Below are 23,431 nucleotides of genomic sequence, written 5' to 3'. Positions count from 1 at the left end.
ATGTAGGTGAAGTTTGGAATTGTTCCAGAAATGGCTTGGAGTGTTGCCTATGGCTTGGAGTGTTGCCTACAGCTTGGGTTCAGGTGGAGAACTAGTTCTCAGACTACTGCTCTGCTGGGGAAATACTCTGGAGTGAATTCTGTTGGCTTATTAACTTGTGGAGGGCTAAGTTACCAGCGATAACCGGAAGAGAAAAATGGCTAAAGTCTCTAACTACTATTGGTGTTAATTTAATGGTGGTGGTTATTGCTCTTCTTGCTTTTCTTGTGTAGCATTCTCGTGCCTTTGTGTAATAGCTGACTGTTAGCTCCCACTGTGCTTAAGGTTATGGAGCAGTTTCCAATGTATTACTGTTCAAACTTTCTGAAAACATCTTGTGGCTGAAACTTTCTATGCTTTCTCTTGTCAAACTTCAAAAGTCACCCTCAAGCAGAGTCCCTTCTGCCTCGCTTTTGTTAAGACAGAATGAGGTGGAAGTAGGGTTTCTAGTCACTATTAAACAGGGCTACAAAAGTGGCTGAAGTTGGAAACCTAGCCTGTTTCAATCCTCAAACTGCCACACACCACCTGTGACTTAAAAAGGTTAAACAGCTTGCCCAGAGCCTCCATTCCCTGGTCATAAAACAGGGGATAGTTCCACTTTCCTACTTCATGGGGTGTTGAGAATAAACAATGTGCTACTCGCCTATGATGGTGGTGGGGACCATATAAATCCAAGAGCTGGTGCGTTTGCTCAATTTGAAGAGGAAGAAAATAAAGTGAATGGAAAAATTGTCTCTGTGTGCGCTTCTTGGGGGTTTGCCAAACACTTCTGACGTGTGCTGTACAAATTCATAGCATGCTCTGACTTGTCGTAGAAGGGCCATGGGCTGCTGCTTTAACTTACTGTGGTTCTCCTAGCAGTGGGTACCAGGCTGGTTGGAGATGGAAGTAAATGCTATCTGTAATTCTCTCTTCCTCCCCTGCCTTCCTTTTCCCCATTGTAGCCTTGGGCTCAGTGTGAGTGAAAATATGAGCTAATCAAAAGATACCATCAGAAATTCCCAATACAGGTTGAGCAAGGACCTCCCGTGGGGCTTCTCTGCTCCTTGAGTCTCTCCCACTGCACTGTGATCAGGAGAGGGAAGGGGCTGCCAGTCTGGCAAATACATAGCTTAAAACACCTTGTGAGCCCAAGAGGTTATGAACAATACACACTGCATCGTGTGGTGGAGTTAAGGGCTTAGTTCTTTACACTTTCTGCCTCTTGGTGACTTTTTTTTTTACTGCAGTTAATTTGTACATACTGTGCTACTCGCTCTGTGTGCTGTGGGTAAGGGGAAGAAGGTGCTGTAGTGACAGAGGCATGTAGTCTGTTCTGGGCAGGCTTCAAGATGCACTGACTAAGAGGAGGAAGTCGGGGAAATAAACTTTGCCACCAGCATGCACTGTTACTTCCTTGGGCAATGTAATCTTTAGAGGAACCATCCAGCACATATTGTGGATTGGGCCTGGTACTTGTGGGAGACCTCACGTTGGTTGGTATCCTGGTTTTGGACTAGGGACCACAGAGGAAAGGTTCTGCATCCCCTGAGCTATCTAGACCCCTGGTGTCACTGAGGCTGACATGATGAACTGTCCTGCTTTTGCCACATTATGTAGTGTCTGAAATAGCCCCATCCTGCCCCAGGTTCCTTTCTCCAGAAGCAGCTGGCCTTTAAGATCCCCCTCAAAGTAGATACAGCCGACGTAGTCACAAATACCCCCATACCAAGCAAGGGTGGGAAGACCCTTTGTATGCATGTTCTAAACAGATATTTAAAATCTTCTCCAGTGGGAAAGCTGTTGGCTTGAGAGAAGTGTTTCCTTCGTAGCGGGCATACACAGAGCATGGGGAGACATTGAGAGTGGGGATCTATCTTCTGAGCATTGCATTCTGTCTCTGTTGCAGAATTAAATGGCTTCAGCCCAGCCCTATGGGCATGAGGCTGTAGCGCCCTCTAGCTTTGAAGGATAGATCATTCACAGAAGGGAATGTTACGGTGGACTGTGCACTTGGAAGGTGGGCCTCGGAGAGTGAACCACGCTGCTGTGGCTGTTGGCCATAAAGTATATTCCTTTGGCGGGTATTGTTCTGGTGAAGACTATGAGACTCTGCGGCAGATTGATGTCCACGTATTTAATGCAGGTAAGAGCGCTCCATCCTTGCGGCTGCCGTGGGCTGGCAGAGGCTGGAATTCCCATGCCTCAGTTATCAGGTTATATTGTCAAACTCTCATTTCTCTTGATGGTAGATGCAGTATGCAAGTCAAATATGAGACGTGCACACCACTGGTGCTCAGCTTGGAGAGCACTGATCCTTGTGAATTGCAGTCTTCTCCCCTATAAAACACACAGCCCTGAAGCAAGAGGGTTCTTAACCCTTTCTATATAAAAATCCAAACCCTTTTATCCTGTCTAATGGAATATGGATGTTTTCATTATTCATATGTGTCTGGTTTTTTAACTCCTGCTCAGCTCTTGACCTCAATGACCCCTTGTGGCAATGAGTGCCACAGGCTAAGTGGGTGCTATGTAAAAATATTTCCTTGTAGCAATTTTCTAAATATATTGCTTTGCCTTTCAATTTCACTGAATGTCCCCTTGTTTTCCTCTTATTATGAAAAGGTAGATAGCAGCGCCTGGTTTCCTTTTTCCTATGCCATTTGTTGTTTTGGATGTTGTCACATCTTGTACATTATTTGCTTCCTTTCTAAACAATCCCAATCTTAGGAATCTCTCTTCATGTGAAAGTGTTTGTGCCTCTAATCACTTTCCTTATCGATGTCTAACCTCCCCTCCACTGAGAACAGAACTGAAAACAGTATGCTAGGAGATGGTAGGCTGTGGCATTGATTTATATGGTGGCATTATAATCTGTTACTTTCTGTTTCATTCCTTATGCATCCTGACATCTTGTCTGCTCTTCTGGTTGTTGCACATAGCATAGAGATTTTGATTGTCCCACAACTTAGAACCAGTAATGTCCAAGAGTAGTTCAAATTATTCCTTCCAATGACTATTACCTTGCATTTGCCTTCAGTGAATTTTATGCTGCCCGTTCACCTAGTTTTGTTGGGTCCATCTGAGGTTCCTTACAAATGTCTCTAGCCTTGACTTATCTAAAGAATTGTGGTCTCCATATGTTGTCATGTCACTTCTCTCCCCCTCTTGCTGCTCATGGTAACTCTATATCTAATCATTTCACCTAATAGACCAGTGAATCTAGCCTCAGTAACAGGTAAAATTCCAAGGAACTCCGCTAAACGTAGCTACAGTAACTTCATTCTTAAATTCCTTCAGAATCCTTGAATATACCATCTGATTCGAGGGGCTATGCTGTTCTTCAACTGATTAGTCTCTCCAGACCTTACTCTCTGACATCTGTCTGATAGTGTCACGCGTCTATTACCTGAATAGAATTGGCTGGAGTAGTTGTCTCCTCTGACACCCTGTGCGATGAAATCTGATGCAGAAAAATCACTCAGCTTTTCTGCAGTGTCCTCGGATACTCCCTGGTGGGCCAGCAGACCCACCAGTATCTACAGAGGATTTCATATTAGTGTTATCTGTAGCTACTGCTGTTCAAATTCAATTAAGGCTTTTTACTTGCTTACCAGAGTACCCCCACAATGAGCTGCAGAATAACTGCAAGTGGTTCTATCCACATATATGCATGCTCACTCCGTGGGTTCACCTGTGTGGCAGCCTGACACCTGGTGTGAACTGGGCAAGCCAGCAAAGTAACAATCTGGGGCTTCTGCTTTCAGTGTCTCTGCGCTGGACCAAGCTGCCGCCAGTGTGGACAAACAGCCGGGACCACGTGAGGGAGGTGCCCTATATGAGGTATGGGCACTCAGCTGTGCTGATTGACGATACCATCTACATATGGGGAGGCCGTAATGACACTGAGGGAGCCTGCAATGTTCTCTACGCCTTTGATGTCAGTAAGTGCCAGATTTTCGCCCTTCCCCACCTTGAGTGCTCTTGGAGACGATACCCCCTCCCCATGGTTTCATGGCAGTAGTGTTGTGCTCCCCCACTAGGTGTCCCCATGAAGTGATGGCTGCGGTTTGCTCTTTAGAGAAACACTGCAAGAGGCTGGGAAACTGCCTTTTACTGGGAGCATGTGAGAGATGGGATCTCTGGCTAGCTTAGCAGCATTGGATGTATTCGCATGTTTGACTCTGTGTTGCTTTTGAACTAGGAATGACAGCTATTTAGCTCTTTTTCTAATGGGAAATTAGAATTAATTAGACTCTTGAATGCTTTGAGTTCCCTTTTGTCTTAACTAAAATCACAGTTCTTCCTTCTTGTGAAAAGCAACTCTGCATAACGATTGCTGGAAAAAGTTTGAGGGCGAGTGAGCTCTTGAAGAGGGTGGATGCTCCAGGAGAGGGAAGCTGTTCTTCTGTGCAGCCCTTAATGCCATGTGGGAGCAAAGACAAAAGCAGAAACAGGATACAGAAGTTGTAGTGAGTAAGAGAGGGGGCGGCAGTAAGCAGGTCTGGTCAGAGCTGGGTGGAGCCTGGAAGGTAAGGAGGAGGCACTTCAGCACAGTGAGGAAGCAATGAAGGGGTCTGAGTGGGCTTGATGGGTGTCAGGTGACTTGCAGCTGGTGGGGCAGATCAGAACTAGTGCATCAGGGAATAGGTGAAGAGAGATTTCAGAAGAATGGCAAAGGGGATGTGGAGGCAAGTAGGATTCATGGACTGAAGAGAAATAGGCTCTCGGGGTGAAATTAGAGGGATATTAGTTGCTAACCCCTTTTGAGATCTGGAGGGAATGGCTTGCTGCATGGGCTCTTCACTCAGGCTGCTGTTGGAGCTCTCTCTCTTCTGACAAGCCCAGCTGGAGAGGGCAGCCCTAGCAAACCACTGCAGACACAAAGGGCCTGAGGCAGCTGGCTCTATGCAGCTGCTGGCTAAAGCCGTTTAGGAGTAGTGTTAAGTGAAAACTGATGGAAAGGCCCCAGGCTTCTGTCCTAGTCCAAAACCCTGCCCAGTCTTCCATGCACATGTGCCAGTTCCTCTCCAAGCCTGGAAAGTGAGCACTGCTAATCCTGCTTCACGCGGAGGAAGTGATGGAAGCCCCATTGGGTGAGTCACTTTAGATTGCACAAAGCCCTGAGGACTGCTGCAGGGTATAGGCCTGCTCTGACGAGTGGGGGTGCAGGTGTGGACTAGATCAGGTGTCCTAAGTGTCTCTGTCTCTGATTTCTGATATTGTTCTTGGCTGGGCTTTTTATGATAGCGCATGACTGGCTTTGGAAGTGGCCCCAAGCATGGCAGGAATTCTGGTGGGAGCAATGCTCACTTTCCCTTTCTGCTTACTGTCTCTGTAGTGCTTTCACTGACCTTCCAGCAGGCCCCTTCATTCAGCTCCAGATGGAGTCTGGGCAGATAACTATGGCTGGAGGCCAAGTTCAGAGAAGTTCTTGTTTCTTGGAGAATGTTGAGCAGATCCCAATTTTGCCACTTCCTGAAATAAGCACTGCTGCTGGCTGCTAGCAGCACTGAGGGGATCTCCTGCTGCTCCAAGGCTTATCTGTGCTTGTCAGTGGGGTCCCGGGACAGGTGCCTGCATGAGATTGGCAGTGACTCTCACTGGCTCCGTTTCACATTGCTCTGCATGGAGAATGTGTTTAACTGGGCATGGAGACTCCCCTGAATGGAGTCAGTCCCCAAAGCTTGCAGACCAAGGAGCACTTCACAGAGAGAGAGCTGAATAAAATGACTGGGGCAGGTGGACTTGTGGGAAAGGAGAACAGAGGGGCAGCAAGGTGGAAACTCTGGAGGGATGGGAAAAGGTGCAGGTGAGGTGGGGTGAACAGGAGTGGGACAAGTACTGTAATGATGGAAAGAGCAGATAATTCAGGGAGAGGGGCTCCCTTGCTCTTGACAGTGGCTCTTGGAGTAAATCCACTGATGCAAGCAAGTGGGAAATGTCTTTGACCCTCTGAGAAGGTTCTAGAGTGCTGCATACTTCAGCCACCTAAGGCAGCCAGCATCTCAAATGCTGCCCCCACGCTTACTGTCAATACAAAGTTCTGTGCAGCCTGGTGACTGAAAATATGCAACTGCACAATTGAGGAACTGCTCAAATGAGCTTTACATCTATAGAAAATTAAAGGCTCCCTAAGGGGTACTGTGCTGACTGGGGGTACTCGGGTTTGTTAAAAACATATTCGGAATGGCTGCAGAATTCAGCATCACTGTCACAGGAATCAGCAGGCCTTGCCACAGAATTTAGGTCCCACAAGGCCCCTGTCTGTGGAAGCCCTGGCAGGTGGCCTGGCCTTAGAGAGCTTCTCACCAGCACTCATAGCGGATGGCCCATGTACAATATCAACAGTTCCAGTCTTTGGCATGGACGTAGGGGGAAGGGGATGGCTTCCTCCTTTGGGAGGTGGTGGCCTTTATTTCCTTGGAAGGATGTCCTCCTGAGAACTGTTCCCATTCAGTCTCCCATCCCCAAGTCTGCTGTTTGGTGTCTGCTCTTGACATCCATTGTCTCTGTATTTTAGACAATCACAAATGGTTCACCCCCAAGGTCTCTGGAATGGTCCCAGGAGCGAGAGATGGGCACTCGGCTTGTGTCCTCGGAAAGACCATGTATATCTTCGGAGGCTATGAGCAGCTGGTAGGTGGTCTCTGGCATAACGTGTGTGTCTGTCTGCCTGCCTGGAGAAGTCTGGCAACACCTGAGGAACCCTACTCTCTAACAGCTTGTCCTGGTAACCAGAATTCTACTATTGGCACAACAGAGGAACACCCATATTTAAGACTGCTGAACCATAAGCGTGAGAAGTAGGGGTGTGCTGCAGCACCCCCAAGTTTTATGCGGGGGCACTGGCCCCACTCCCCAGCCACTGGCTCTGTGCGTAAAACCTGGGGGTGCTTCGTGCGCCTATGCCCTGATCCCGGGCCTCTGCCCATACTCCATTCCCCAGCCCCTCATCTCATCTCACCTGGGGCTCAGGTCCCAGCTGCTGGCTTCATGCCTGGGGTCCTGCTCCCTAGCTGCTGGCCCCATGCCTGGCTCCCCGCTCAGTAGGGGCTCCACTCCCAGGGCCTGGCCCCAGGGCTGGGGGTCTGCTCTTGGCCCACATGTGGGGTCCCAGCTGCCGGCCCCTGCCCAGGGCTCTGCTCCTGGCCCCATGCCTGCCCCCACCTGTGACCTCGGCCCCCTTACCGCTCTCCGGGTCCCCTGCTCCCAGCATCAGTGTGGGGGCGGGAGTACAGGGGTAAGGGAGCTGACTTTCAGCACCTCCACTGCTACAAATGTTCCAGCACCACTGTGCTGAACACTTTCCAGCATAATCCCCTTGTTTTAGTTCCTGATAACTTGGCCAAATTTTACGAGTTACAGCTGAAATGTTTTAGGCTTGGTCTCTGCGTCATGTGGAATATTTCGGGGTGTGGGGGGGAAATAAGCAAAAACAATTAGCTTGTTCTTGACAACAAATCGAGCACCTCAAAGATTTGGAGCCAAGTCTCTAAATTGACATCTGTTCTAGGGTCAAAGGGAAAGATACCCTGTGAAAATCCACCTCGATTTGGCCAAGCTACGAGCCATGGAAAATTGCCATTTGTATTTGTACAGTAGAACTTATTCTGTGCTTCTTAACTCTCTGAACGTTCTGTCTGCCACAGATATGCCCCAAGCCTTGCTGAGTTTCCCAGGAGAATATCGAAGTACTGTTAGCCTAAGGGCAGTTGTGCAGGTCCCCTGGCTCCTAGACCAGCACAATTGTATTCATCTTGTTTTGGCTAACAGTAGTTCTGTCCTTGTTTAGCAAGTTCTCATACTTCTACCCTTGGAGGTAGGCAAGTGTGATTCTCCCCTTGGCCCCTCCCCCATTTTACAGAAGAGATTGTACGAGCTCACTTCTGGCAGAACTGGAAATAGCAACCAGGTATTTCATGTTGGACACAAGTCTTGATTACTTAGACACACTGCTGCTCAGAATGAGTATGCCAACTGTATATGCTTGGCTATGTGTAATGCTAGCAAATGTGTTTTCTTCCCCCACTGTAAAGGCTGGCCAGTTAGATAACAGCTTGCTACTGCTACTAGCTAGCAGAGTTAGTCCAGCCCTTTGAGCTAGAGGATTATGCAGTGGATCTGATGATCCTGGATTCAAACCGGCTAATGATCTATGTGTAGGGGTCACTACAGTTGCATATGGAACTTGTGGGTCTCTGTTTATAAAACTCCTGCGAAATTACATACAAAGCCCATTAGTGTCATGAAGTTAAGCACTTACATTAGGAATTGCCAGAATTAATGTTGCCTGGGCTATTTTGGTTCTGCCCGTTTGTGCATGTGCATTATGATGCAGTCTTTAACTATGTGATCACTTACTATCTCTTGTCTGCAGGACCTTTTCCTCCTCATTGCACAGGATGGACAGTGAATGAGCCTATTGTCTTAAAATCCTTGCCTCACTTGTAGCAAAAGTTAGAATGTGATACTGAATGAGCTATGGAGTTGCAGGAAGAGCTAGGATAGCCTTGTACTTAAGGAACTGGTCTGGGACCCAGGAGAAACAAGCTTTGCCACAGATTTCCCATGTGGCAATGGACATATTGCTCTCACTAGGATTTTCACAGACAGTGGGGACCTGACTTTCAGAAGTGCTGAGCACTCAAAACTGCCATTTGAACTGTGTGGGAGCTGTGGGTGCTCAGCGTCTCTGAAAAATCGAGCGGTAGGCATTTCGAGCTGGGCACCCAAAAGTAGTGAATAGTTGTGCAGCTATTGACTGGAGACTCTCTGGTTTGCAAAGCACTCTGATATTATGGTGATGAGCACCAGAGAAAAGCCCAGGAGGCAATTAATAGTTATTCCAAATCCAGTATGGGCTGTGGATGATGTCCAGTAAACAAGGCCTGGGTCCACCTGCTGAATGATAGGGGATAAGAAATCCTGGGCAGTTGCCTCATTCCCAAAAGCTGTCCATCCTGTGCACCGAATGAGTTTTACATCAGATGTGAGTCAGTGGACTTCCAGTTTCCAGAGGATATTCCAGGTCTCTAGGCCATGTTAGTGTCCTGAAGGCCATGAGGTCCTGGTCTGCCTAACGATTGGGTAATTGGGCTCTCTTCCAGGCTGACTGCTTCTCAAATGACATCCACAAGTTGGATACCAGCAACATGATGTGGACTCTAATCTCAGCAAAGGTCAGTGTCTGTTTATCCCTTTGGCCCATGTAGAACCCTTCGCCTCTGCTACCCTTCAGGGATATTGCATATACCTGCTGTGTCACTTCTGTCTCACTTGGTTGGAACCTGCAGGAGCGTAAGTTCTCTGTGGGCTGGCTGCTCATCTCTAAACTGGGCCACCCAATCCCAGTTAAATCATCTCCTGGGGTAATCTGCATTTTCCCTGGCTTTACTTACTAGCAGCCTGTGTTGTTCCAGGGCACACCAGCTCGCTGGAGAGACTTCCACTCGGCCACCATCATTGGGACAAAGATGTATGTATTTGGTGGCAGAGCAGATCGCTTTGGGCCCTTTCACTCCAACAATGAGATCTACTGTAACCGAATTAAAGTGTTTGACACTGAAACAAACTCCTGGCTGGACTCCCCTCCTACTCCATTGCTCCCTGAAGGCAGGAGGAGCCACTCGGCATGTGAGTTATCTCACTCCAGGGAACATGGGGAAAGGAAGGGCTTAGGACTCCTTAGGCCAAATGGGAAGAAGGAGAGGTGTGCGCAGCCTTCCTGGTCTGCTAGGAGAGTGAAAGAAGTGTCTAGTTCTCTGGGTAGAAGGGGGGGATGGCAGGGGATGCACAATGACACATGTGTCCTGCTGGAAAGCAGATGCATGATGTAATCCTGTGCAGGTGAAGAACCGCGCATGCTGCCTCAAACGTGAAGACGGCATGTTGGAAGGGAAGTAACTGGGACCTCTTTCCTTTGTATTTGTGGCTGTTGGGAGGCTGGCACAAGCTTGGTTCTGTCTTGTGTGTGCTGATGTTTCTCCTTGCTCCCTGCAGTTGGCTACAATGGGGAGTTATATATATTTGGTGGCTACAATGCACGTTTGAACAGACATTTCCATGATCTCTGGAAATTTGATCCAGGTATTTAGACTCAAACTTTTCTCACTTTATTTGTAGTGTGGTAGTGCCCTAGGTTGTGGGTTGTGATCAGAGCCCCCTTATGCTGGATGTGATACACTCATCCTGGAGGACGCTGTCCAGGCCCCAAAGAGCTTGTGAATACCCACACACAAATACATAGATACACACGATCAATGATCTGGCAGTGAAATGCCATTCTTTGACATTGCTAGTGTAAATCAGCTTGTGACTTTTTCATAGTGCTGGCTTCAAATCGCTTTGCTGGAAACAAGTGAAGTAATGCAGACATGCATTTCCAGCTAGAAAAGAGAAGTCCGATTCACCCTCTGTGGCAGTACGCTGCACTCTGTCCAGAAACTAGATAATCTAAAGAAGGAAACTTCAGCAAGGAAGCTAAGGAAAAGTGGTGGGTTCCCCTAGAGAGTGTGGAACATGGGGGAGATCCTGGCTTCAGCAGGGGGAAGCCATTCACTTTGAACTCTAGCCTGACCCCTCCTAACACCCCAGCCCCCTGCTACTTTGATACCAAAAGACTTAATTCTGCAGACCAAGAGGAAGAGAGCCAAGAAGTAGCGGTCAGCCCATGACTATGGGCAAATCTCTGCAGTGTGTCTCAGGACCCCCATCTGTAGAAAAGGATGATGCTGTCCTACCTCCTGGGGAGTCATGAGGCTGGATTAATATTTGCTAAGTGCTTGAAGGCCTATAGAAGTGCCAAGTGCTTGTCTGGGGGATAGTAACGCTCAGTCTGCTTTCCTCAGAGATAGATCTGTGGGCTAATGAGCATGCTGCTGAACAGGGTTAATATCTGCAGTTTCCTGAATGGGTTTGACATTTTCAGGAGCCCCAGCAAAACATCCATTCAAAGCTGTTTGTCCTTGCTATCCTATTAAATGGGGACTCTGCAGCCTTCAGTCTCCTGTTCAGCAGTCCCTTGTCACAGCTGCCCTCTCTTCAAATGGGCATATGTGTCACTCTTTGGGAATGGCTCTGCACTCAGGGCAGCTGTCAGCAGGTGGCAGTGCATCCATGTGCACCCTTCAAGAGAAGATGCTGAAGAGTTGTGTTTCAGGAGAATGACGGACAGGGAAGGGATGGTGGTCAGTCTCTTGCTCATGATCATCTTCCCACCCCCGTTTCCAAATGCAGCCGGAGTCTGTTCTCTGGCAAACCTGAACCAAGCCCATCCCTGCAGTTCTGAACCAAAACAGCTTAGGCCTGTGTAGAGAGACTGGCTTTGTTTCTGCTGGATATAGCATTCTGTTGCTTCACATGGGAGGGGGAAGGGGCTGAAAGTTGTTTTTCCTGCCTGAATCACCAAAGGTGAGTTTGGCAGGCTGGGTGGATAAGCTCAGATCTTCCTCGGGTCCAGTACTGATGGAGAGCATGTACGTGACTTTGATGCACTATCCTCAAGAGACTCCACAATGCTGGTCACGCTGGGCTGACTCCCATAAATTGTGTTTGAGCTCAATGAGAACCTTCCCTCTGCACCTGGAATAAAGGCCTTCTGAATGCAGTGTCCACAGAGGAATGCTCCTCTTTTCGTGGTGGGAGGGGGCATGGGGAGGCTGCTCTTTACATCTGGTAGAGTTCTGGGACCAGCATGGCAGATCCCTGTGTTTGATGCTCTGTATTGTTTAACACTTGGTAGTCTGCCTAAGACTTGGGCTTGTAAATATTTGTAACTCGGGCTATTCGGGGTTTGCTCAGTCTCCATGCTGAGCCCTGGGCCCGGTCTCCTTTTCCTGTGACAGACTTGTGGGTTTTTCCTCAGTATCTTTTTCCTGGAAGAAGATCGACCCCAAGGGGAAAGGGCCATGCCCTCGCCGCAGGCAGTGCTGCTGTAGAGTGGGGGACAAGATCATCCTATTTGGGGGCACCAGGTGAGTACTGGGTCAGGGGCACCCTGGTGGAGGGTTCCTGCTTTGAGTTGTTTCCCCTGAATTCCCTTCACTCCCAGGCTGCAGTTAGTTCCTCTTTCTTCACATAAAAGGGATTAAATGAAGCCATCCTCCTTCCTAGCCCCATGGGGATTGCACACCTCAGGGAGATAACTCAGGACTTTTGAACAGAGGCAAAAGGTAGGTTGTCTTCAGTCACTGTTGGTGTTAAGGTTCAGATGCCTTGAGGAGGCTGACAAGAGGTGGTTTATCAGACTGGGGCATTGTCTGGGAGGAGACTGAATGAGGAGAATGTGAGTAGAGGTGGCATAGGTGGCCCTCCAAACCTCTCCTGTATCCCCGGACAACTGAGCGTCCCCTTCATTTCCACACCCCACCTGCCTGTGACTGCTCTCTGGTCTCAAGCAGGGGTTGTTAATGTATGTGTTGTGGGGTTCTGGGCCTGGGCAAAGAAGATCTCTGTGCTGACACACATCTTTGGCTCATCACACCAAGATTCTGTTTGAACTTTGAGCCACAGATGGCTTATCAGAATGGAGATCTTCTCTACCTGCTAGGATCTTCCCTGTCTCCCCCTCATACACTCCCTCCCTGCTCACCCCTCCTCCACATAGTCACACCCCATATTACACTGCCCTATGACATAAACAAGTACTCTTCTACCAACAAACACTGTGAAATCAGTTTGCTTGCTTGCGTGCCAACCTGCCCAGTTACATCCTTAAAAGCAAGGAATTGGCCAGTTAAGTGAACCACCTTTTTAACTTCTTATTCCCCATGTGACTCTCGCTGACCAAGCACCTCTGCAAGGAGCTTCTTTGTATCTGCCAGTGTTTAAAACCCACCCGATTCCTCTAACTCCTACTAAGGCACCAGCACTGTGCTATCCCCCATGGAACCCCTCAGCTAGCACCGTGCTATTACTCCCCCCCCCCCCCCCCCCCGCCATACTCAGGTGCCCTCAAGGTAGATCTGTCTGGCCAAAGCACCAAGAGGCTCTGTAGCCTTTAGTGGAAGGATGTGGACTGAATCCTCATCGGTGTGTGCCAAGCCCTGACTCCTCCCTCCCCACTAGTATCTATTGGATCAGTTCATGTGAGACTTTCTGCCCTTGGCACTGTGCAGATGATATCCCAGTACTGCATTCTTGCTGGGTCTGGCCTTGGCAACATGCACTTGGAACCAAGAAAAGCAGATTCCTTCCCATTCTGCTGCAACTGCAAAGTTGAAATTGCCCCCAAGGTTTTCTCCATGTGGGTACAGGGCACCTTGGTGCCCTGTGGTCATTGTCTCTGTGTTAATGGCCTCTCATAGACTTTAGGGCCAGAAGGGACCACCATGATCATCTAGTCTGACCTCTCTGAGAAGTGGTGACAAGTTCCAGGTCATCTCCTTCTCCAAAGAGGGGAGAAAAAATTCTAAGCATCTTTGTACATCACCCAGAAGCAAAAGGACACACTTTCTCCCTTTATCCGCTCTCAAAGCATGGTCTAGTGGTCAGCAGAGTACTGGAAGTCACAACTTCTGGGTCCTAGTACAGGCCTGTCACTGACTCACTCTTACCTCACCTTGCCTCCATTTCTTCAGTAAAATAAGGGTAATGAACTAACCTTTTGGGAAGGCAGGTGGTGTGCACCACAGCTGTAAAGCACAGGAGAGCCCTGAGTGAAAGGGGTTATGGGAGGAAAGGTGATGTTGTAAACTGTTGCTGTGGAACCCAGTCTGTCCATCTGTTGTAAACCTCCAAGACCTAAGTATCCCTTGCTGAGCACGTCACTTCTGCCCCTCCTTGCCCCTGCTGCTGAAGGTTGCGGCCCATCTATTAGCAGGGAATGAATATGGAACTCCTGGTCACTAGAGCTGCTTGTGAACCCCTCCATGTGATCACAATGGCTGTATGGCGGGGCAGTGAACTACAGCTGGGTGGCAATTCCTGTGCAGCCCTTGCAAAAGTGCATCTGGCTGAAGTTTTCATTTGCTAATGGGGGGCCCGGAGTTAGGGATTTAGTTGTCAAACACTGGCAGTGACCCCATCAGGATGCAGAGCAGCTGGATCTGGCCAAGAGACTTAGCAGCTGCTAAAAGCAAGGAAATGCCCCAGCACCTCCTCAGACCTTCTGCTCTCTGAACTCTTGGCAGTGACAGATTATGGCTGTGTAGCCTGTTTGCAAATCTGCTCCAAGTGTCAACCATATGTTAGTTCAGATGCTTGAAATGCCTTTTATCCTTTCATCAGCCTGAAGTGGATCAAACACCTCTGGGCTGGGGCTCTCCCAGGGCCCTTGGCATGGCTTGCTGAGAGCCCTTGGGCACTGATGGGTGGCGGAGACCAGGCAAGGACTTCAGTGTCAGTCTGTACAGGCTTTGGTGTAACCCTTGGGATAGGTGTGGGGCTGGAGGATGGGTCTTAGCCTCGGGTGAAAGTTCCTGAAGGATTCCAGTTGAACTCCAAACTGCCACAGTTGGAGAGTGGGAAACGGTGACGCTGGGGGTGCTTTTCAAAGCAATGGTCCGGGATTAGCGAGTCCACTGAGAGCTGAATGAGCAGGTTGGGTAGGGGTAGAAAGTCTGCTTGGTGCCTCCGGTAGGCAGCAAGGCTCTTCTCTGAAGGCGCTTGGCTTCGGCAGAAGGGCCAGCCTAACAGCATGCATTCCTGCAGTCTTGTCTCCATTGTCACAGTTTATGTTGAACAGATTGGAAGCTGCTGTCTTAAGACACATTGAGAATCAACCATTTCACATTCTCTCAAGCAACACGGGTTCTTCAAATCAACCATTTCACATTGCTTGCAAGCAACACGGGTTCTTCAAACTGAACTTTGGTAGCGAGTAGGAGCTGCTGCAGATCAGGATTGCTGGGCCTCTCTCAGAGCTGGGGAGGGGGCTAGCTAGCGTGGGAGGGGCTGGTTCACTTCCTGCAGGCAGTTATCAGGTGTGTTCTGGAGCTGGCTGGCTGGCTTGATAAGAAGTTTTCCAGGAAGTCCTTGTAAATGGAGAGCTCCCTATAGTCTGGATTGTCTGCTGGAGGCTGCAGGTCACCAGGAAGTGGGGAGAAAGAGCAGAGATAAAATTTCAGCACAGAGGAAGGGATTAAAGAGGAGAACTGAAACAATAACAGCAGGCAGCCCCTGGCCAGCTGCGTGGCAGAAGCGGCTGGCTCCTGGTGAAGGGAAAGTGAGGCCCCCCTCTATTCTGCCTGTCCCATCCAAAGGAACTGTTTTCTCCCTGCTGTGGCAGCTGCCTCATTGTCTAAGTGCTAAATGGCTCTTGGAGGAGTCCTTTAGAAGCTGGGCCAGGCAGTCTGTGTATCTGGTGCAATGTGGTCCAAATGCATTCCTACACTCCATCCAGAGACCTTCAGTCTGTGCCCTTTCCAACTCAGCCTGCCCCAAACGCTACATGGCAATGCAGTGTCCCCCCAGATCTGACATGTCTCACCCACATAAATCCATTCCCTCCCATACTGCATTCATCAGAGACCTAGCTGTAGCCTGCCTTGAGGCTTGTGGGGCTGGATCCTGGGGCAGAGAGGATGGACCAGGCTGTGAGTCTTTCCTCTCTGCATCTCCCAGCCCTGCCACTGGCAGATGTGAGGCTCCTAAGTCTGAGCCAGCGTGTGCGTTTCTACCTACCCCAGGGCTGCCACACATGATCCCATGGCATTCCTGCCTGAAGCAGCTCTGCACACTGCAGCCACAGCACTAATACTTGTAACCAGGGACTTTCCAAGTAAAATGTGTCAGTGTAGTATTGTGGCTACCCCATGAACAGTGCAGAGCTCAGGCACAGTTCCCTCTTAGCTCTGCCTCTGGGTCACAGGGATTACAATATGGCCAGATCAGATTCCCTCCAATATAACGTTACAGCACCCCAAGGACCTTGGAGGTGAGTGGAGGGGTGGTCTTCCATAAATGTTCCGTTACAGGGTGCTTATGTGTACCTAAGGGGGACAGGAGAACTCTGCTGGACCCTTCAAAGGGGGAAGCATCCTTGTCTTAGGCTGTGTGTTTCCTGACTCTCGTGTGTTTAGGAGTGAGATCTCTTTCGCATGGAATATACAATGTGTAACTTGAAAAGAAATCTGGTAAGGAACCCAGGGCTTCCAAATGAGCTTGGATGCCCCTGCTTTTCCATCCAAGAGCCCCCTCTCAACCAGCTACTGCTGTTGCCTCAGAGCCCTCCCTTTCTGCAGCCTCCGCTCTCTGCCCAATCTGTCCAAGCGTGTTGGAAGCAGCTCAGAGTGCTGGCCCCGTGGGAGATGGGGCCTGAAGCAGGAAGCTTTGCTGGTGTCTGGCTGATAGTGGATGAGGATGTGTCCTGAGACTCCCTTTCCTGGGAGCTGTTCACACTGACTCTCATCCCTTAGCTGCTCTCCTGGCCTTGAACTCGGGCTTCCCTTAGCCCCCTCAGTGTGTGGTGATAATTCAGCAGACATGGGGCCTGCTGGCTGTCCCTCTGAAAGATAAGGGATGCATTAGGGTTTCCTGTGACGTGGATGTGAGATAAGATTAGATTATCCTGGCTATGAAACCGCTACACCGTGGTGGGATTAAAGGGCTCTTTCCTGAGCTAAGACAGATGGGACCCATCAGCAACAGGTACTGTCTCTGCCAGTGTGGCCGCTGCACTGATCACTCATGGCAGCAGGGTGGTAAGGCTGCCCCCTGGTGCTGGAGTAAGGACTGGGGAGGTTGTCTGCCTGCACATTATGAGTCCCCTCTGCCTTGGGTCCCTTACCAGCCCTCTGATCCTCATGCACAAAGGCTTGAGACGGGCAGAACCCGAGTGAGAAGTCGCTACTGATGCGTCTGCCAGCTGAGATCTGAAAGTTCCATCTGTGTCACTTTAAACTATCCCATCCCATGCTAGAGTGGAACTTGTGAACTCAGACTCTTATGTACAATTTTTAACATCTGATAATAGCTTTCCACCATGGAGATGGTGCTGTACTTATTCAGAGGACAGATTGGCAGGGACAGTGTGTCCTGCATTAATGTGCCTCTTGCCAGTTGGGAGAAGGGATTCAAGTCATTCTGGCTCATGTAGGTCTTGGCTTCTCTACTGGGAATGCACCAGAGGGTGCCAGTCTGCTAGGAGCTAGCCTGAAATTGGAACTCCTTTCACAGGTCACAGAACAGCCATCAGATGGCAACAAATTCAGGTTCCAAATTAGTTGGGACTGGCTTGAAAGGAGTGGTACAGAGATCACTTGGTACCATTCCTTTAACCAGTCAGGCCTCTGAACTTGTTGAGCTGTGTCCATTTTAGAATGGAGATGAAGTATTTCTAACTGACGCTTACAGTGCCCCCCTGGCTAAGGCTGTATGAGCATTTCCAGCCTAATTACCTTTTGTCAGTTTCTTATAACTTTGTCCAGCTTCCCCCTTTTGGGATATGAATGGAGCAGCTGAAATGCATCTTGAAATAGTTTGTAACCAGGAAGAGAAGCTATTTAACACCCAGAAAGTGATAAAGGCACTATAAAAGTGACTCGCTAAGAGCGGCCAGGGAATCTTGGGAAGGGCAGCAGGGCCCTGCTTATGCACGTTTCAGTATGCTGCAAACCTTCATCGCAAATGTGCCTTCATGTTTTCTGCTGAAGAACTTGGGGAGGTTCTGAGCTGAAGCCAAGCAATGCCGTTCCTGGGGAGGAGAGGGCCAGGCCAAGGGCTGATCTCTGCATGAGGAGCATTGGCACCTAGCTACTTAAGCAGGGGTGTCACACATTTCACTAGAGTCTGCAGAATCTAGCTTTTCGTTTTTAAGCATTTTCCCTAAGATGATGGGCACTAGCAATTGGTAGCTACAGAATTGCAGTGGGAGGGGCAGCCCTCTCATGGGCTCTGCAGAAGTCCTGGTAGCTACTAGCTCAGCAACTGCTCTTTTCACTGGCCTGTAGCAATCTGGAGCCTTTTTCTTGCACCAAAAACACTTTTCTTTGGGGAGAATATTAGGGAGCTGTGTTTGAGAGTGCTACAGGAGCAGCACTTCTACTTCTGAAATTGTCTGGCTCTCTGCATGTGCTGGTTTCATCCCCAGGAGGGTCAGTGCTCTCTGTCCTGTGACCTGCAGGAAAAGAAAATGTTGTTTACTTGTTACCTGCAAAGTCTCTGCAGCTCAAAGAATGGAAATGGAGACCCAGTGACTCAGCTGCACACCACAAACAAGCAGCAAGCTTATGAAGTCTCCTAGTTCTCCAGTTGATTGTGTATGTGGCAGGCCCTCAAGACATCTAAGACAGGACCCTCCCTGAAGAGTATGTGAGGGTTGGGTACTAGCCCTTGTAGGTACGTGGGGTGGTGGAAGAATGCTCCAATGTTCTCCCTGAAAGGTATTTCCCAGCCCTTGATGATCAGCATCTGTTAATTTTTCCTAGTCTAGGTTAGTTTTGACCTTCGCCTCTCCTTTTAAATTTTACTCTTACTGCTTTTTCTTTCCCCAGCCCTTGCCCATTTCCTCACTGCTGTAGCTGAGTGAGCAGCAGTTCTGCTAAGGTTGCGTCTGTTTAAAGGACCACTGTTCTAAGTGCTTTAATGACGTGTACTTGGACTGTCTTGAAATGTGCTGTGCCTCATGGAAAGGGAGTAAATAATCCTGTCCTAGAGCCAGTGTGACTGGCACTTTCTTCTTGCTTCTCACTGCACTCCATTCCAGTACCTGTTCTGTTCCTTCACTCTACATCCGCTCACTTGACTGGGATGGGAGCAGGCCCGTGGTCTGTGAAGGGCTGGCCTATACAGCACCAACTACTCCCACCATTGTTCTGCTCTGGGGTTAAGCAGAGGCTGGCTGGTCTCCTCAGTGTGGCCTTTTAAAATTCCTGGCTGCTTAACTGTTCTTCCAGAGAAACCTGTGTTGGAGGCCTGCCTCCCACAGCAGCAATGTCTCCTTAAAGCTGCCACTACTTAAGTTTCCTAGCGCACTTTGTCTGCAGAGAAGGCCCTAGAAATGCTGCTGCTCTTGAGTGACCTGACATCAGCCCCGGATTCCATTCTTTCTGTCTTGCTCCCGAGTCAGCTGCCTGCTAGGTGTCTCTGGCCTTCTGTGGTAATGAGTTTTCCAGCTGGTGCTGGAACATCCGGCCCCGCCTGCTGTGGGGGCAGCACAAGGAGCCTGGCTTGTTAGGGAAGGGGAGAAGCTGAAGAAGGCTGGGCAGATGCTTGTGCACACAAATCTGTATTCTATGCCAGCCCAGTGACCCCTTCCCAGCATGCTTGGGTTTCTCCTCCCTCAGGTGAGAGCTGCCTGGTCTCCAGCAGCTTGAAGGTGGCTCCTGTCCTGGGCCATTATGGGGCACAGGCTTGTGTGTGTTTGCTCTGAGCTCTAGAGTGTGGCAACTTGCAAAGGGCCAGCCATGTTCACAGCACTGTGTAAGAACAGGCTCCTGCCAGATCCTCTTGCACTTGAAATGAGAGAGGGCTCTGCATGTGGATGCGCAAGGATGAGGCCTCTGATCTGGGGTTGTGGGGGAAGCAGGAGTGACTTTGTTACAGACACATCTTTCTCATGCACCTTAAATCTCTGTTAGGAGTCCGGTTCTAACTGGAGGAAGTGAAGTGGAGGGGAGGTCCATGCAATGGGGTGAGAGCAGGGTAGTGGGGGAGTTGTAGGCAGGAGCAGAGCTCTGAGGGCAGGAAATGAGGAGTCTGAATGATGCAGACTGAGGCCAGTGCAGGCCTGGGAGAATGATAGGCTAGAAATAGTGAATGGAGAAGATGATTCTCCCTGCAGTTCTTGGGCCAGACTTGAAAGGGAGCTGGGAGGCCAGAGAGGAGAGGGCTACAGCAGATGACAAAGCCTGGGCAAGGGGGAAGCGGGCCAGATTTCCAAGATGAGTTGGAGGAAGAACCAGCAGGATCTGGCACTCGGCCTGAATAACTGAGCAGTCTAATGTGAGCTGGAGGCTGGAAGCCTCCTATTAACTGGGAGGGGGTAGCGTTCTTGGCTGTGATGGGGAGAGGAAGAACAGGTTTCTAGGAAAGAGGTGTTGCTTTTTTGCCTGGCTGATTGAGTGGGCAGCCAGCCAGCTAAAAGATAATTGCAGGTACAGGACTGAATGGAGCAGGGAGAGGCATAGGTGTCATTGGCACAGAGGGGATGGGAATCCAGGTGGTTACCCGAAGAAGGTGGAAGGGGAGGGCTACTAAGGATGAAACCTTCAGGGCCCCTAATGTGGGAGAAGGAGGCAAAGCTGTCTTAGGGGAACCTCTGAGATAGAAATGGGAAGGGAGCCAGTTGAGCCCTAATCAGAAGCCATGGGAAGGAATGACTGTTGAAGGGGGTGGAGGCAATCCAGGAGGCTGGGGGCAGAGAGAGTGGTGCCAGGATATGGCTCCCCTCAGTAGAGTGGCGGTGATGGAAGCTAACTGCCAAGGACCTGTGGGGAAGGCTGTAGGGGCTGAGCCCAGGCTCCTGGTAGCTCAGCTCTGCTGTGCAGTCCCTCATATCTTGGTTGGACCCAGGGTCCCTCCCTAACCCCCAGAATCAGAGCAACATCAAGCCCACATGAGGAGCATGGCTCCAGTGACTGACTGTTCTGATTGGCTCCCACAGCCCATCTCCGGAGGAGGGAATGGGGGACGAATTTGACCTGATGGATCACTCGGACCTCTACATCCTGGACTTCAGTACGTGAGCATCTCCTCACCATGGCTGTGTCCTCCTGCCCCAGGGCTACCCTCTGGCCAGGTCTCTCAACCCTGGGACCTGAAGGCTAGCTCCTATGGCCAGATTGAGGCCCCTAAATAAGTGGCCTGACTTCAAAAGTGCAGTGCTTCCTACAGCTCCTGCTGGAGTCACAGGGGGCTCTGCACTCCAGAAACCTTCCTCCTACTTCTAGCAGCCTAAATACAGACATAGGAGCTGACCTGCAGGTGCTCAGTCTTAAAAGTCCAGGCCCAGGAGCAAGGCTGCAGCTGCTCTGTCTCTAGCTATACTGGTTCACACCAAGCAGGCCCTCCTCCACGCAGGTGCAGCCTCTGGTTTGCCTGCCTCGGGCTGCACAAATAGCCTAAGAGATCTTTGCCGTCCACACCCATGTGGCTGCTGCCCATGGTAGTTTATCTGGACTCTGAGCTGGTGCCTGCCCTTTCCCCCTTCCCCCAAGCAAGAGCAATTCCATCTCTCTCCTGGATGTTGGCGGGACTAACACCTGGTGTGCCCTTCTCTCCATAGGCCCTAGTCTGAAGACACTGTGTAAGCTGGCAGTGATTCAGCACAGCCTGGACCAGTCCTGCCTCCCACATGACATCAGGTAGGGATGCTGCTCCTCCGGCTCTCTGACAGCTGGCCTCTCAGCATTCCTGTCCCAGGCTCCCAGACCCAAGCAGCTGTAGGTGGAAGCTGGTCAGGGAGCCTCACCCATGGGGTCTGCTAGCTGGGCAATAGCACTGCTGGGAGGGCTCTGGGAAGGTGTCACACACACTGATGGGGGTGGACACTCTGCCCTCAGATCCTTGGGCCACACTCCCACCCAGGCCCCTAATGCCCCACCTCCCCCTCTCTGCCCACCTCTTGGCTTGCCAAACACACTCCTGATGGGGATTCTTGGAGCCCCCCACGCCCAGCTCCCTCATTCAGCAGTTTGCACACACCCATGAACAACCCCAGCACACTAAGGTGTAATCCCCCAACTGGTCACGTTTGGGGCCCCTCTATCCACATACGGGTAGAGTGGGGTTTGGGTGCTTCTTAGCACTGGTGAAGGGGAACTGCTTTTCTATCCTGCAGGCCAGCAGTGAGACTGACTTGGGATTCGGGCTACTATATGCATCTATTGCTGTTCCACCAGGGCCAAACTGAGGGGGCACGCAATGCCCAGGACACAGACCTGGTGGGGATGAGGGCTGGCACCAGATGAGGAAGCTGGAAACCTCAGTCTCTTTCTAAGGCATCTTGTTTTTTGCAGATGGGAGCTTACGGCAATGACGACAAACAGCAACATCAGCCGCCCTATCCTTTCTTCCCACGGATAATCCTGCCACCCGGTCCCCTCTCTGCCTGTCCTTGCCCTCTGCCCCGCTTTGCAGACCTAGCTGCCATCTCAATGTGTCTGCATGGATTGTTAGCCTCTTCAGGGAAGGGCCTTGTGCTCCAAGTTCTTCCCCAAAGGATTTGTTCCTCCTGTCACCTGCCTCCTTGTGCCCTCATCATACTGTTCTCACCTGTGTCCCTGGCAGGAACTTGGCACAGGTCAGTGTGCAGGCAGAAGGGGGTAGCAGGCTCCAAGGAGGAAGAAGCCAATTGTTTCTACTCTCATTGCTGGCAACAGCAGCCTGTTTCTCTCTGCTGCACCTCCCTGTGCAGCCCCACTGGATTCACAAATGCTCAGTACTAGCTGGCTGCAGGAGCAGCGTGTGCTTCACCTCTCCAGGATTACTAGCTGGAGCAGCACAAACTCTGCATGGCTCTACTGTCCTCCCTGCCCAGCCACTCTCAGTGCCCTTATCACCAACCCCAGTGGCTGAACTGACTCTTTCTAAGCCAGCTTCTCTTGCACAACCCACTATGGCCGCTGCTGGCATGTGGGCCTGGTCCTGCACACTCCAAACTTGGCAGGGTTCACCCTCCACAGGGAATGTCCAGAGAGACCCCTGGGACCTACATCTGCTAGTCCAGCAATGCCTTATGATGGCAGGGACTCCTGCTGGTGCCATGGTCTCAGCTGGAAGAGGGGTGCTGAGAATGAAGATCCCAACCTGTCAGGGCAGGCAGAGAGGGGCTTCTCCACATTTTACATTTGCACACAAGCTTGAGTGGAATAGACTGATCTGTGCCTGACGGGAGGGGGGCTGGCCTCGGGGTTGGGGTGCCACAGCCCAACTCCAGGTGTAAAACAGCAGTTTTGATTTCTATAAATATTTAAAACAAGCTCAACCCTGCATTGTCTGGTATGTCTGGGCAGAACCACTCTTTGGGGAAGGGACTGCTGGGGCCATTGCAGTCCCTGGGGTGAGGGGGTGGGGAGTAATTCTTGAGCTGGCATGATATGAGGTAAGACACAGCACACTGAAAGGCCTTTGTGGCCGGTAAAGAATCTGCCTTAATGAGGCTGCTGATCAGTGAAGAGAGGACTACAAGCAAGTGTAAGGTTTTCAGGTAGACTTGAAGAGTGAGGAGGGACAAAGGAGCTGATCCACATGGCAGGAGCTGCAGAGAAAGCTCTCCCAGTGAGAAGATGAGGGGCAGAGAAGAGGTCTGTGCTAGATGGGTTGGGGAAGGAGATGAGGGCTTTAAAAATTACTTTGCACTATCCCCTGATAGGAGTGGGGTGGGGAAAGGATTTGCTAGGGGGAGGGGTACTTCTACATACACATGAGAAGGTAGCAATAGTAGCATCCTTAGGCTGCCATAGAGAAGGGAGTTGTCATAGTGAAGGCAAGAGGGGAGCAGCAAAGGTGGGGCTGAGGCCCTGGCTCA

At 50.3% G+C, this 23,431-nt stretch overlaps 1 protein-coding gene across 4 annotated transcripts in view; it reads left to right on the top strand.

The window, feature by feature from the left end:
* Nucleotides 1-22,882, top strand: part of KLHDC3 (kelch domain containing 3) — a 35,243-nt gene extending 12,361 nt beyond the window's left edge. For 3 of the 4 annotated variants that reach the window (XM_077814204.1, XM_077814205.1, XM_077814206.1), the window contains 10 exons: nt 1,931-2,167; nt 3,789-3,965; nt 6,545-6,660; nt 9,132-9,203; nt 9,444-9,657; nt 10,024-10,110; nt 11,888-11,996; nt 20,567-20,640; nt 21,188-21,266; nt 21,921-22,882. In XM_077814204.1, the coding sequence (XP_077670330.1) occupies nt 2,014-2,167; nt 3,789-3,965; nt 6,545-6,660; nt 9,132-9,203; nt 9,444-9,657; nt 10,024-10,110; nt 11,888-11,996; nt 20,567-20,640; nt 21,188-21,266; nt 21,921-21,987 (1,149 nt within the window). In that variant the 5' untranslated portion in view covers nt 1,931-2,013 and the 3' untranslated portion in view covers nt 21,988-22,882. The remainder of the gene's footprint in view (nt 1-1,930; nt 2,168-3,788; nt 3,966-6,544; nt 6,661-9,131; nt 9,204-9,443; nt 9,658-10,023; nt 10,111-11,887; nt 11,997-20,566; nt 20,641-21,187; nt 21,267-21,920) is intronic. The other variant, XM_077814207.1, reaches the window with a different exon arrangement.
* The last annotated feature ends 549 nt before the right edge of the window (nt 22,883-23,431 follow it).

Source organism: Eretmochelys imbricata, chromosome 3 (assembly GCF_965152235.1).
Source record: "Eretmochelys imbricata isolate rEreImb1 chromosome 3, rEreImb1.hap1, whole genome shotgun sequence".
In the NCBI taxonomy this organism is placed as follows: Eukaryota; Metazoa; Chordata; order Testudines; family Cheloniidae; genus Eretmochelys; species Eretmochelys imbricata.
The sequence above is the reverse complement of the archived record's forward strand: the minus strand, read 5'-3'. Positions and strand labels throughout refer to the sequence as shown.